Raw genomic sequence first — 13,388 nt, 5'->3', positions numbered from 1 at the left:
TGGAGATAGTGGACTTTGACGCTGCCTGCCCACATCTGGGACCTTCTGGCAGGATAAACAATGTATCAGTTTTCCGGACCTGAGCAGTAGCCTTAAGATAGATCTTAACTGCTCTTAATACGTCTAGCGTATGCAAAGACTTCTCCCTTGCAGAACTAGGTTCTGAGAAAAAAGACGGGAGAACAAGATCCTGATTCAAATGAAATTTTGAAACAACTTTAGGTAGGAAAGCCGGGTGGGGCCTTCCTTACAAGACAAGGCCGCCAACTCCGAAACCCTCCTAGCGGAGGTTATGGATACCAAAAATATCACCTTCACGGTAAGAAGGACCGAAGGAATATGAGCAAAGGGCTCAAATGGTTGTTTCTGTAAGACAGAAAGGACCAGATTCAGATCCCATGGACACAAGGGAATCTTGACTGGTGGACTAAGCCGGATCACACCTTGCAAAAAGGTTTTGATCAGGGAATGTGTAGCTAGTGGCCTTTGGAAAAAAATCGATAAGGCCGAGATCTGGCCCTTAACAGTGCTTAGGGCCAACTTCATGTCTGCCCCTAACTGCAGAAACTCCAGAATTCTGCCAATGAGATACCTCCGGGGATGCCAACCCCTGGTCTCGCACCAGGCCACATAAGATTTCCAAACTCGGTAATAGATAAGTCTGGATGCCGGTTTTCTGGCATTAATCAAAGTAGATGCCACCGCATTAGAGAGACCCCTTTTCTTTAAGATATGGGACTCAATAGCCAAACCGTCAAATTGAGAGACGGTAAGGAAGGATGGAATATTGGCCCCTGGGACAATAGGTCCGGCCGAAGCGGAAGGGACCACGGTTGCCCCACGGACATCCTTACAATGTCCGCGAACCAGGCCCTTCTGGGCCACGCTGGAGCCACCAGAATCACTGGTCTTCCTTCCGACTTTACCCTGCGAAGAAGGCGGGGTAATAATTGCAGCGGAGGAAACGCATACATTAGGGAGAACTGGTCCCATGGGAATACCAGTGCATCCGTGCCGTAAGCAAGTGGATCCCTTGTCCGGGACAGAAAGTTGCCCACCCTTGCATTGAACCTCGATGCAAAGAGATCGACATCTGGTGTTCCCCACCTCCTACAAATGCTCTGTAAGATGTCGGGGTGAAGAGTCCATTCCCCCGGAAGCACCTGTTGGCAGCTTAGGTAGTCTGCTCGCCAATTGTCTATTCCTGGAATGAACACTGCAGATATGCATGGGACATATTTCTCTGCCCAGGTCAGGATTCGATTCACCTCTCTTTGGGCTGCACGACTTCTTGTGCCCCCTTGGTGATTTATGTATGCCACGGCAGTGACATTGTCTGATTGAACCCTGACCGGAAGACCCTTCAACCTGTCTGACCAAGGTGACAGGGCTAGATAGACTGCTCGAATTTCCAGCAGATTTATGGGTAGAGACCTCACGGAGGCTGACCATTTCCCCTGGAGAGACAAACCTCCCAGGACTGCACCCCAGCCTAGCAGACTGGCGTCCGTGGTCACAACCTGCCATGTCACGGGAACAAAGGACTTCCCCTTTAGCAGGTTCCGGGGAACCAGCCACCAACAAAGGCTCTGCCGGACTGACCGGGAGAGAGACATAGGGAGATCCAAGGCTTGAACCTTTTTGTTCCAAGCGGACAGAATGGCATGTTAAAGCTCCCTTGAGTGGAACTGCGCAAATGGAACGGCCTCGAACGAGACTACCATCTTTCCCAGTAACCTCATACAGAGGCGAATGGGAGGCTGACGCTTTGCTTTGACTAGTTGAACTAGTTCTCTTAAAGCCTCAAACTTCCTTTGGGGCAGGAAGACCCTTTTTAGCTTTGTGTCTATGAGTAGACCCAAATATTCGAGCCTTTGCACAGGCATTAAGGCTGACTTTTCCAGGTTGAGAACCCAACCCATGGATTCCAGAAATTTTACGGTTCTGTGTACCGCTGAGTTTAGATCGGCCACTGACCGGTCTACCACCAATAGGTCATCTAGATAGGCTACTATGGATATGCCTTGAGACCTTAGATAGGCTAACAGTGGAGCCAATACTTTCGTGAAAACACGAGGAGCGGTGGCCAGACCAAAAGGTAAGGCCACGAATTGGAAGTGGCGCTGATTTACCGCGAAGCGAAGCAGCTTCTGATGGTCGAGAAAGATAGGAACGTGCAAGTATGCGTCCTTTATATCGATGGACGCTAGTAGTTCCCCTCCTTGCAGGGAGGCGACCACTGACCTGATCGATTCCATCCGGAATGATTGGACCTTTAGGAACTTGTTTAAGGCCTTGAGGTCCAGGATGGGTCTTACATCCCCGTTTGGTTTGGGGACGGTGAAGAGATTGGAATAAAACCCCAAACCTTGTTCTTCCACTGGCAGTTCTCTGATTACCCCTTGGGATAACAGATGATCTAAGGCCAATGCTAAGGACCTTCTTTTGCCGAGGTCCTTTGGGACGTTCGAGGTTAAGAAGCGCGGTGGAGGAAATTCGCTCAACTCCAGCTTGTAGCCCCCGGAGACCATAGAGAGGACCCACCTGTCTTGGATCCTGTCTAGCCAAGCCTTCGCAAACAGCTGAAGCCTTCCCCCCACCCGGCTGAGTGGGGGAGAACCTTCATAATGCTGACTTAGATGCTGGCTTGGCCTGTGGCTTACGGTTCCAAGGCTTTTTGGAAGCCTGAGGCTGGCCCTGTGGCTTCCCACCTGCATTGAATCGTCCAGGAGGCCGTCGGAACTGCCTGGTACCGGAAGTACTAGGGATAGGAGAGGAGGATCTCTTAAAGGAGGGGGGACCCCTAAACCCTTTCTTAACTGGCAACAGTGTATTTTTGCCACTGGAAATTTTCTGAATATAAGCATCCAGATCTTCCCCAAACAAACGCTCTCCATGAAAGGGAAACCCCGCCAGTAATTTTTTACACGGGGCTTTAGCAGACCAGTTCTTCAGCCAGAGTAATCTGCGCATATGAACTAGCGAGAGAGTGAGACGTGAGGACTGCTGAATGGAGTCCTTGATAGCATCTATGGCAAAACATAATGCTCTGGGAAACTCAGCCAAATTCTGGGCCTGTTGTGCCGGCAATTCCTTTAAGACCCCCTTAAACTGGTCCTTCAAGGCCTGGCAAATCCCAATAGCCGCAATTGCAGGCTGGGTTATTCCTCTAGCCGAAGCAAAAGAGGTTTTTAATAATGTCTCTAATCTCTTGTCTGTCGGATCTTTGAATACCAGAACGTTGTCTACTGGACAGGTCAAAGATTTGTTTACGCAGGACACAGCTGCGTCAACCTTGGGGATGCCCCATTTTTTAGTGAATTGTTCCTCCATGGGGTATAAAACCGAAAACTTCTTAGGAGGAAGAAAATATCTATCTGGATGTTCCAATCCTTGTAGATAAGTCCTTCCAGCAGGGGGTGAACCGGGAAGGAATAATTAGCTTAAGGGGCTTTTAAGGAGCCTAAAGATGAGACTGCACTTGAAGCTGGCTCTGAAAGTGGCAACTTGAAGGCCGAACGGACCATCTCAGTGAGGGACTGGACCAACAATTTTTCGGATTGTGACGCCGAAAAGGGTTCTCCCAAAGTGGAATCCTCAGAGTCCACTACTTCCAACTGACCTTCTGCCAGATCTCCAGAGGGTAAATCAACCTCTTCTGAGGATGCATGCCCTAAATCGAGGGACTCCTCAGAGGGAGAGGGGGACCTTGTGCGTTTTTCCCTTGAGAGAGAGGATGCAATCAAGGTCGCTAATCTCTGCTCCAGACCCCCCATAGCTGAGGCCAGAGCCTCCTGTGTCACAAAAACTGGAGCAGGTGGGACAAGGGCAGAACAGGCATCTGACAGCCCTGATGGTTCACCCTGGGCCTCCTCCAATTTATCAGGAGCAGCCGCAGGAGCATTCCCGAGATCCTCTGAGCCAGATGGCGATCCCTTTGCTTTTTTTGCTTCTAGTCCCTGAGCCTTTAGCCATGATAAAGCTGAGGTACTCACAATAGTTGCAACTACTTGCGAACCTATAGACCAGCACTGACGCTGCTATTTGATGGTTGGCAAGGTGCAGAGCCCACTATGCGCCTTAAGCAGATGTCACTGTCCACCACCAGTACCAAATACTGAAAGTATGTGCACAAGATCTCTGTGTCCACCGTCAGCCAGAACCAGTTAGGTGGACTGGAGCATATAAGGACTAGGTGTAATCACCTGACCTGCTCTGTCCTGTAATCTCAAGTCTCATAGAGAACAGCTGAGATAGACCCCCTGCGCTGTTAGGCGTGTACCACGAGGCTACGCGCGCACACGTAGCCGCACGCGCGCACATGTCGTCACACGCATCTCACGTATCACGCCGAGCACATTCGTGCGCACCGAAGCAGCGTACAAAAAAGTTCATTTGCGCGCGCGTGTGCGCCTAAGACACAACAATGTCGCGCGCGCATGACGCTACGCGCTCATGCATGAGGATGGAACACCGCAGCTCCATGTGAGGACCAGGTAAGCCAAGTGAAGCCAAACATTTTGGACAACTTTTTCTGCTTTTAACCTGCACAGGAGGGGCTAACTACCTGACTAGAGATACCCCTCCTCCCCACAACACACAGGACCATATAGGAGAAGCACAGACAGATAGCTTTAGGCAAACATAATGGCTCAAATAAAGGAAGGTTACTCCTAGGACCAAGTCCTGAAGCACCTTCACTTACCTGATCCAACGCTGCAGGACTCTGCATAAACAGACAGTCCAATCTTCACCCATCACGGAGAGCAGCGTCTATAGACCTTCAGGGACCGGGGTCCATGGACAGGAACACCACACCCCTGGACCCATATCGCACCCTGTCAGTAGACTTTTGGTATTAGGAAATTGACCAAAGTACTGAATAACCAGGATCCAGCTCTCAAAGAGAAGCATTACAGGCCAAACCCCGTTCTTCTTAACCGGGGCCCGGGTACCGTCCACTTTGGCTCAGAAGCACTTTGGACGGATCCGGATTTTATGGAGGCTTTTTACATCCAATATGGATCCCTCCAGTGGAGCTCCTTGGAGCACATGTTCACTCGTGACCAACACCTTAGACACTGGCAAAAAACTGAGGTACTCCCGGTATGGGAGGGGTTATATAGGGGAGGGAACTTCTTGCCTTAAGGGCGTGCCAGTGTCCACACCTGAAGGTACTCTCTATAACCCACATAGTAATTACTATGCTTCTCTGTGTCCCGTGATGTACGATAAAGAAAGTAGTGCACTGGTTGCTTTTCCTATGTCAGGAGGGCAGCGAGTACTAGATTCTTTGCCATGTTGATGGCAGTTCAAACAAAATTAATTAGTGAGGGAGCACCTTCATAGGGTTCACTTTCTGGTTAACTGTTCAAGAGATTCAAAGGACTTTTCTCCAAGTAACCTATAGTGAACACACACACAGAACACCCTTATTTAACAATCTATTTTTCGAAATGTAACTAGCTGAAACTAACTCGCCTCCTTCTTTGATATCACTGCACCATGTGTCTTTACCTCACACACACACAAATGAATGAACAGGGTCTCTAGGCACTTCCTGTACATTCAGGAATTTTTGTAATGTGACTCACCATTTTTTTTGGGGCAGTTCCTTTTTTTCTTGAGGAAAAAAAAGGCTGGGTACCAGTGTTAGCAGTGTTTAGGGGCGTTCAGCATTTTCGCTTTAAAAAATGCAAACTAGAAGGGTTTTTTTTCTGCTCCTAAACGCTGAGCTTAAAAAACACCCCTAGACTATAGAGTGTGCATGGACACATAGGATAACATTAAGTGCTTCTGGAGGCATAAAAAAAATCAAATAGTCTCTAGGAGCAGCGTTTTTTTTTTAATGATTGTAAAATCTCTTTTTTTTTTGGTAAAAATAACAAACATGTTATACTTACCTACTCTGTGCAGTGGATTTGCACAGAGCAGCCCAGATCCTTCTTGGGTCGCTCTTCGGTGCTCCTCACCCTCCCTCCTGTTGAGTGCCCCCACATCAAGAAGCTTCTTATGGGGGCACCCAAGCCGAGCCACAGCTCCCTGTGTCAATTCAGACATGGAGCCGCACCTCACCCCATCCCCTTTCTCTCCTCATTGGCTGACTAATTTTAAATGACAGCAGCAGGGGCCAATGGCTCTGCTGTCTCAGCCAACGAGAAGGGGAGTGCTGGCCAGCTGAATGTCTCATGCAACATCGTTGGATCGAGAGGGGGCTCAGGTAAGTATTAGGGGGCCGAGGGGGGCTGCTGCACACAGAAGGCTTTTTATCTTAAGATAAAAAAAGCCTTCTGACTTTACAATCTCTTCACGCTGAAGCCTTTGCATGAAGATATGCATTCCTGATCTAGCCACAACTCTACCCACATAGCTGCAAGCAATGATATGCCCCTACGCATGTTTTTGAGCAAGCTGGCTATCAAGAATTCCTTGATACACTGTGTCAAAATCTAGCTATGAGTTCCCAACCAGAGAAAAGATCATTCAGTTCAATACATTCTGAATGCATCTCTTAGGCTGACAATAGATGTGGAGCAGACCTCTGTCTGCCATTTGACATGTTGCCAGCACACAGAGATTCACCATATTGACTTGAGAGGTTTTACAATCGGGTGCATTTTATAGTGGTTGGATAAAATTGCCTTGGTACAAATTAGTGTGTAATGTTATTGTTGGTTTACACAGTACATTGACATATTATTTATTTATTAATTTATTCCTTAGCTGGTGTCCTCAAATCACCCATATTTAATTGTCCTCTTTTTCTTTCTTTTAGCCAACATTTGAACCTTTACCAGTATCTCCTCTTCCATCAAACGGGGTCCAAATACCTGTAAAGAAACCTATTTGGAAACCAGTTACATGTAAGTCAGATTTTAAATCCTAGTAAACTGTATCATGTAAATATTACACTTTTCTAATGGATAGTAAAATGTAAAGCTACCTTACAAAAAAGTTCCTTTAATACAAAGTTGGATCAAGACTAAGGCAAATGCAGGAACATTTGTTAGAAAGTTTATTATGCACATATTATTAAATTATAGTACACTTTACTATTCAGATAATTATAATATTAAATATTATGATCAAGATCTGGATTTTACCGTTTGAAAGAGTGATATTCCATTTACAAGGATTTCTGCAGTGCTCAGTCTTTTAATAACGATAGTTTTGACATTTGTCTGCATATTAAAGAGTTGTAAGGCAGCAGTCACAATAAATCAATACACAAAACAGTTCTTATCCTGTAAGTTCCTCCTGAAGGACACTAATCAAAAATGTGTAATGAATTACTAGAGATTGATGACAAGCCTGTTTTAAATGTTGTATTTAATATCAGCTCACACGAATATTCTTAAATTATGGATTTTATTTAATTACACTATTATTTCCAAACTATGACCTTTATGTAATGAGACAAATTGCAATGCAAGTGGGCAGCCAGTGAGATGTGACAGCCAGTCACGGTTATAGGCTGACTGCACTGAGCAGATCAAAGTCATTATTTGACCAGTTCCTATAGATTAATGTGCATCATTATTTATTGCACTTTGTTAGCGAAGAAAGGCTTATGGGATGATTTACTGAAGGAGAAATCTCAGCCTTGTTGGCAGTGTCCCATTTAAATACCCGGTCACAGGGTCCTTTTATTAAAGGGGAACAAAAGGTTAGCAAAACTATGGCCAAAACAAACTTGCAAATATGTGTTAGCTTGTAAAGTTGTAAAATAGACATTTAGGTTTACTGATAGCCTAGGATGCCAAAGTGTCCCCTGTTATAACAGGGGAATATTGACTTTATGTTTGTATGATCAATACCTTCACAGTGCTTGACCAAATATTTTAAAAACATAAACTGTGTAATGTAGAAAAAAAATTATGCACTAAACAAAAATCGTATATTGGGTTATTAAATCCAGCTGCAGGAAACACAAATCTGTGATAAGTAGTTGAACCCAAAAGAAGCTCCACCTTGTGTGTGCACCGTCACCACAGGCAATATAGACTCTTACCAGAGAGCTTGGACCCTTTATTATGAAGGGTCAAGCAGGCTTGATGTGACAATATTTGCAGGGGTCATCAGCTGGAGATGTGTCCTCAGATCAAACAGGGCACAAGCACGATATTCAAACCAAGCTCCATCCACCCCACGATCAGATTAATTATAAAATAAAAGACACCAGATAGTGTAAAATCCCAAAAGGTTTGTTTAATATAAAGAATTGCACTTACATTAGTACAGGTAAAACCAGCGTTGTGTGCAATATAAGCAACCTTAAGATATCCAGGCACTGTGCAAACAAACACGATAGCAGGAAACAGCTCCCAACCGGACCGGTTTCATCACAAAAGGACCTCTTCCGGAATGATGAAACCGATCAGGGTAGGAGCTGTTTCCTGCATTTGCGTTTGTTTGCACAGTGCCTGGATATCTTAAGGTTGCCATCTATATTGTATACAACGCTGGTTTTAGCTGTACTAATATAAGTGTAATACTTTATATTAAACAAACCTTTTGGGATTTTACACTATCTAGCGTCTCTTTCATTTTATGATCAATCTGATCGTGGGGTGGATGGATCTTGGTTTGAATATCCAGCTTATGCCCTGTTTGATCTGAGGACACATCTCCAGCTGATGACCCCTGCAAAGATTGATACATCAAGTCGGTTTGACCCTTCATAATAAAGGGTCCAGGCTCTCTGGTAAGATTGCCTGTGGTGATGGTGCACGCATGAGGTGGAGTTTTTTTTTTTTTTTATTCAACTACTTTTCACGGATTTGTGTTTTCTACGGTTGGATTTATTAACCCAATATGAGATTTTTATTTAGTGCATCATTTTTTTTGTACATGTTGTTTATTGTGATTATATCTCAATTTTGTGATGCCACTGAACAATATTCACTGTAATGGTGGTGATTGACATTATTTATTTCTATGTTTTTACACATAAGCAGTATTCTTCCTTTATTACATAATGTAATATTTAACCACAATCATGATTATGAACCTAGCTCAGCATAAACATGTCTGAAGACAAACTCATTATTCTTTCTTAAAATACTAACTTTGATGGTTTGTTAAAAATGTAATAATTACAATTTTTATAAGAGTAGTCTAGCATTACTGATTCCTACCTATGGATGCACTCGATCAGGAAATTATATTCATGATGTAAAAACTTCTATTTTTCTGTAGCCTTGTTTTTATTTTTTATGGATGTATGGATGGATGTATTTGCAGATCTCTTTATATTCCTCCAGTGTGATTGCAGTTTCTGAATAGCTGAAACTGAATACTGTACACTATGAACTTAACAGCATATACAGGCAACCTACTTTTTTTACCCTGGAGAACCATACGCTTCAGAGGGAGGGCTGGACTTGGGGGGGGGGGGTTGCCCCCTGATCCAGTACTCTTGGTATGGTCTTACTGAGTGGAGATATTTCACTATTCAGACATCAGAGTGGGGAGTACAGTCAGTGACACATGGTGGACAGTGTATAGCTACCTGCACTTCCTCAGACCTGCGATTGCTATGTCCAGCAGAGGGCAGTCTTTCAGAGCCAACTTTCCAACTCTGATATGCCTATAGACCGAATGCAGAGAGCTACAAAGGAAACTAATGCTGGGAGATGTAAAAGGGTGTGTCACAATATACCTTGTCCTTTAGAAACACGTCCCACACTTTACATGGTACACCTTCTATGGTCCACAGAAAACTCTCTCCATTACTGAGCAGGCCAAAGGTCCCCAGTCCTCCCTTGGTTGGCTGTCTTGTTGGCATCAGCTTAAAATCAGTTTGTGACGCTTTACTGGCTGGTGCATTTGACCAGCAGTCGACATCCTTCTGGCCTGCATTACACTTGTTTGAAGCAGGTTTTTCACTTAGACCATATTCATGTATGGAAATGCAAGCCTGCTTGATACAACCAAAAAAACATCAACACGGGCCCTTAGACACGTTGAGGTATGAGGTATCATATTAAAGTATTCTTAAATAAAAAAACAAATGTTTGTAGGCCTTCTTTCTGATTTTGTCTTTTTTTTTCTTGCTTTTTTTGATAACCACCACTAGCACAACTTTATGTTTCACAAATAATTGAGATGGACTTTTGTTCTTATATGAAAAAAAGCAGTGTACTTTATCTTGTTTCAGCTAACAACTGTGCATTAGAGAAAGTCAGTCCGTCGGTAGCAGAAGAGCTGTCTTTTGAAGTATCCTTTTCTGAGACCATTGTTATTGATGATAAAGAAAAGGAAAAGCAGAAGAAACAAAGAATAAAAAAGGATGATTGTATTTTACCTGTAAGTTCTAATACTAGAATGACTAAATAGTGTGTGATTTACAAATAGTGTACTGGTTAAAGGGATCCAGTCATCACAATACTTCCTGAATGAAAAGCCTCTGATGGAAGAGGCCCCTGTCCCCAGCCACATATTGGTGTAATCTACTAAAACTAGAGAATGCAAAATCTCATGCAGCTCTGCGGTAGCTAATCAGCTTTTAACTTCAGCTTGTTCAATTAAATGTTGACAAAAAAACTGGAATCTGATTGGTTTCTATGTAGAGCTGCACCAGATTTTTCACTCTCCAGTTTTAGTAAATCAACCCCAATCTTTCTACAAATATAATATTCTTATTCAGCTTCACTGTGACAGACATGACTGCACAGAACCAGTAATTTGTATGATGTCAGAGAATCTACTGCAATTAGCAGTTTCCCAGTTTTGTGAGTATTGTGATAATTACAGTAGGTGAAGCCGATTTTGTGTCAATCTCGCTCTCTTTCTCAGCGAGATTGAGCACCTACGAGCCCCATCGCGGGAGCCAGCGCCGAGCTGGCTTGCCGCGATGGAGACAGAGCCGTCATAGAAGCGACGGGAGATCCGACTTGGATTCCCGCCAATTCTACACGTGTGCGGCGTTTGTTATGAATCCTGAGGGGGAAGTCCCCGCCGGATTTTAAATAAAAATCCGGCATGGGTCCCCCCCCTCAGGAGCATACCGGGCCCTTAGGTCTGTTATGGGTTGTAAGGAGAGCCCCCCCCTACGCCGAAAAAAACGGCGTAGGGGGTCCCCCTACAATCCATACCAGACCCGTATCCAAAGCACGCTACCCGGCCAGCCAGGAAGGGAGTGGGGACGAGCGAGCGCCCCCCCCCCTCCTGAGCCGTACCAGGCTGCATGCCCTCAACATGGGGGGGTTGGGTGCTCTGGGGCAGGGGGGCGCACTGCGGCCCCCCCACCTCAGAGCACCCTGTCCCCATGTTGATGAGGACAGGGCCCCTTCCCGACAACCCTGGCCGTTGGTTGTCGGGGTATGCGGGCGGGAGGCTTATCGGAATCTGGGAGCCCCCTTTAATAAGGGGGCCCCCAGATACCGGCCCCCCACCCTAAGTGAATGAGTATGGGGTACATCGTACCCCTACCCATTCACCTGCAAGAAAAGTGGTAAAAACACAAATAAACCACACAGTGTATTAAAATATTTTATTTTTCTGCTCCGGAGGCCGCCCCCTGTCTTCTTTATTAGCTCTTTTACCAGGGGGGGCTTCTTCTTTGACGTCTTCGGGTGGGTGGGGGCCGCCGTCTGGTTCTCTTCCACCGCCGGGGGGGGATGGCTTTTAAAAAAGCCCCCACCCCCCCGGCGGGTTTCCTCCGGCGTCTTCGGCGGGGCTCTTCTTCTTCCGCTATCCCGACGGGTCTTCTCAACTCTCCGGGGTTCTCCTTCTGTCTTCGCCGCTCTCCGTTGTTGACTCGTCGCACCCCGGTTCTTCGTCTCGCAGTCCGGTCCCTTCTTCCGTGCTGTACGTCTTCTTCTGTGCTGTGAGTTCTTCTTCCGCGCTGTGACGTCATGTTCTTCACTTCTCTTCTTCTCCCCATGTTGACTCGCCGGTCCTCCTCGCTGAAATGACGGATGCGCGCCTTGCATCGGACCTATATAGGCCTCGCAGTCCCATCATGCTCTGTACCTACCCATGTGATACCTACCCACGTGGGTAGGTATCACATGGGTAGGTACCAGAGCATGATGGGATTGTGAGGCCTATATAGGTCCGATGCAAGGCGCGCATCCGTCATTTCAGCGAGGAGGACCGGCGAGTCAACATGGGGAGAAGAAGAGAAGTGAAGAACATGACGTCACAGCGCGGAAGAAGAACTCACAGCACAGAAGAAGACGTACAGCACGGAAGAAGGGACCGGACTGCGAGACGAAGAACCGGGGTGCGACGAGTCAACAACGGAGAGCGGCGAGACCCCCAGGATAGCGGAGAAGACCCGTCGGGATAGCGGAAGAAGAAGAGCCCCGCCGAAGACGCCGGAGTTAACCCGCCGGGGGGGTGGGGGCTTTTTTAAAAGCCACCCCCCCCGGCGGTGGAAGAGAACCAGACGGCGGCCCCCACCCACCCGAAGACGTCAAAGAAGAAGCCCCCCCTGGTAAAAGAGCTAATAAAGAAGACAGGGGGCGGCCTCCGGAGCAGAAAAATAAAATATTTTAATACACTGTGTGGTTTATTTGTGTTTTTACCACTTTTCTTGCAGGTGAATGGGTAGGGGTACGATGTACCCCATACTCATTCACTTAGGGTGGGGAGGCCGGTATCTGGGGGCCCCCTTATTAAAGGGGGCTCCCAGATTCCGATAAGCCTCCCGCCCGCATACCCCGACAACCAACGGCCAGGGTTGTCGGGAAGGGGCCCTGTCCTCATCAACATGGGGACAGGGTGCTCTGAGGTGGGGGGGCCGCAGTGCGCCCCCCTGCCCCAGAGCACCCAACCCCCCCATGTTGAGGGCATGCAGCCTGGTACGGCTCAGGAGGGGGGGGGGCGCTCGCTCGTCCCCACTCCCTTCCTGGCTGGCCGGGTAGCGTGCTTTGGATACGGGTCTGGTATGGATTGTAGGGGGACCCCCTACGCCGTTTTTTTCGGCGTAGGGGGGCTCTCCTTACAACCCATAACAGACCTAAGGGTCCGGTATGCTCCTGAGGGGGGGACCCATGCCGGATTTTTATTTAAAATCCGGCGGGGACTTCCCCCTCAGGATTCATAACACGCCGCACACGTGTAGAATTGGCGGGAATCCAAGTCGGATCTCCCGTCGCTTCTATGACGCGCTTGCTGGGATGTGCTGTCACTATTCCAGTGAGTGTGAGATGCCGGCGAGATCTCGGCACCCTGTCGCCGAGAATCAGCGCGACGCTGTCGTGCTAAAAGCACAATATCACAAACACCTACTGTAGATGGGTTTTAAGTGTTTGTTACAAGTGATTAGAATTTTTTTTTTACATTTTGAATAGGGGAGAGTTTAAACCACTCTTTTAACCATCTATGTTTCATTGGAGAGATTTCCCTTTACTTCCTGTGCCATATCCAAAATAGGAAGT

General features: G+C 46.7%; 1 protein-coding gene across 2 annotated transcripts in view; it reads left to right on the top strand.

Annotated features, from left to right (window-relative positions):
* Positions 1–13,388, top strand: part of ARHGAP28 (Rho GTPase activating protein 28) — a 182,934-nt gene that overhangs the window by 136,437 nt on the left and 33,109 nt on the right. For both annotated transcript variants that reach the window (XM_040353993.1, XM_040353994.1), the window contains exons 4-5: positions 6,776–6,863; positions 10,160–10,308. In XM_040353993.1, coding sequence (XP_040209927.1) covers positions 6,776–6,863; positions 10,160–10,308 — 237 coding nt within the window. The remainder of the gene's footprint in view (positions 1–6,775; positions 6,864–10,159; positions 10,309–13,388) is intronic.

This window comes from Rana temporaria, chromosome 5, assembly GCF_905171775.1.
Source record: "Rana temporaria chromosome 5, aRanTem1.1, whole genome shotgun sequence".
NCBI classification, from domain to species: domain Eukaryota; kingdom Metazoa; phylum Chordata; class Amphibia; order Anura; family Ranidae; genus Rana; species Rana temporaria.
The sequence above is the reverse complement of the archived record's forward strand: the minus strand, read 5'-3'. Positions and strand labels throughout refer to the sequence as shown.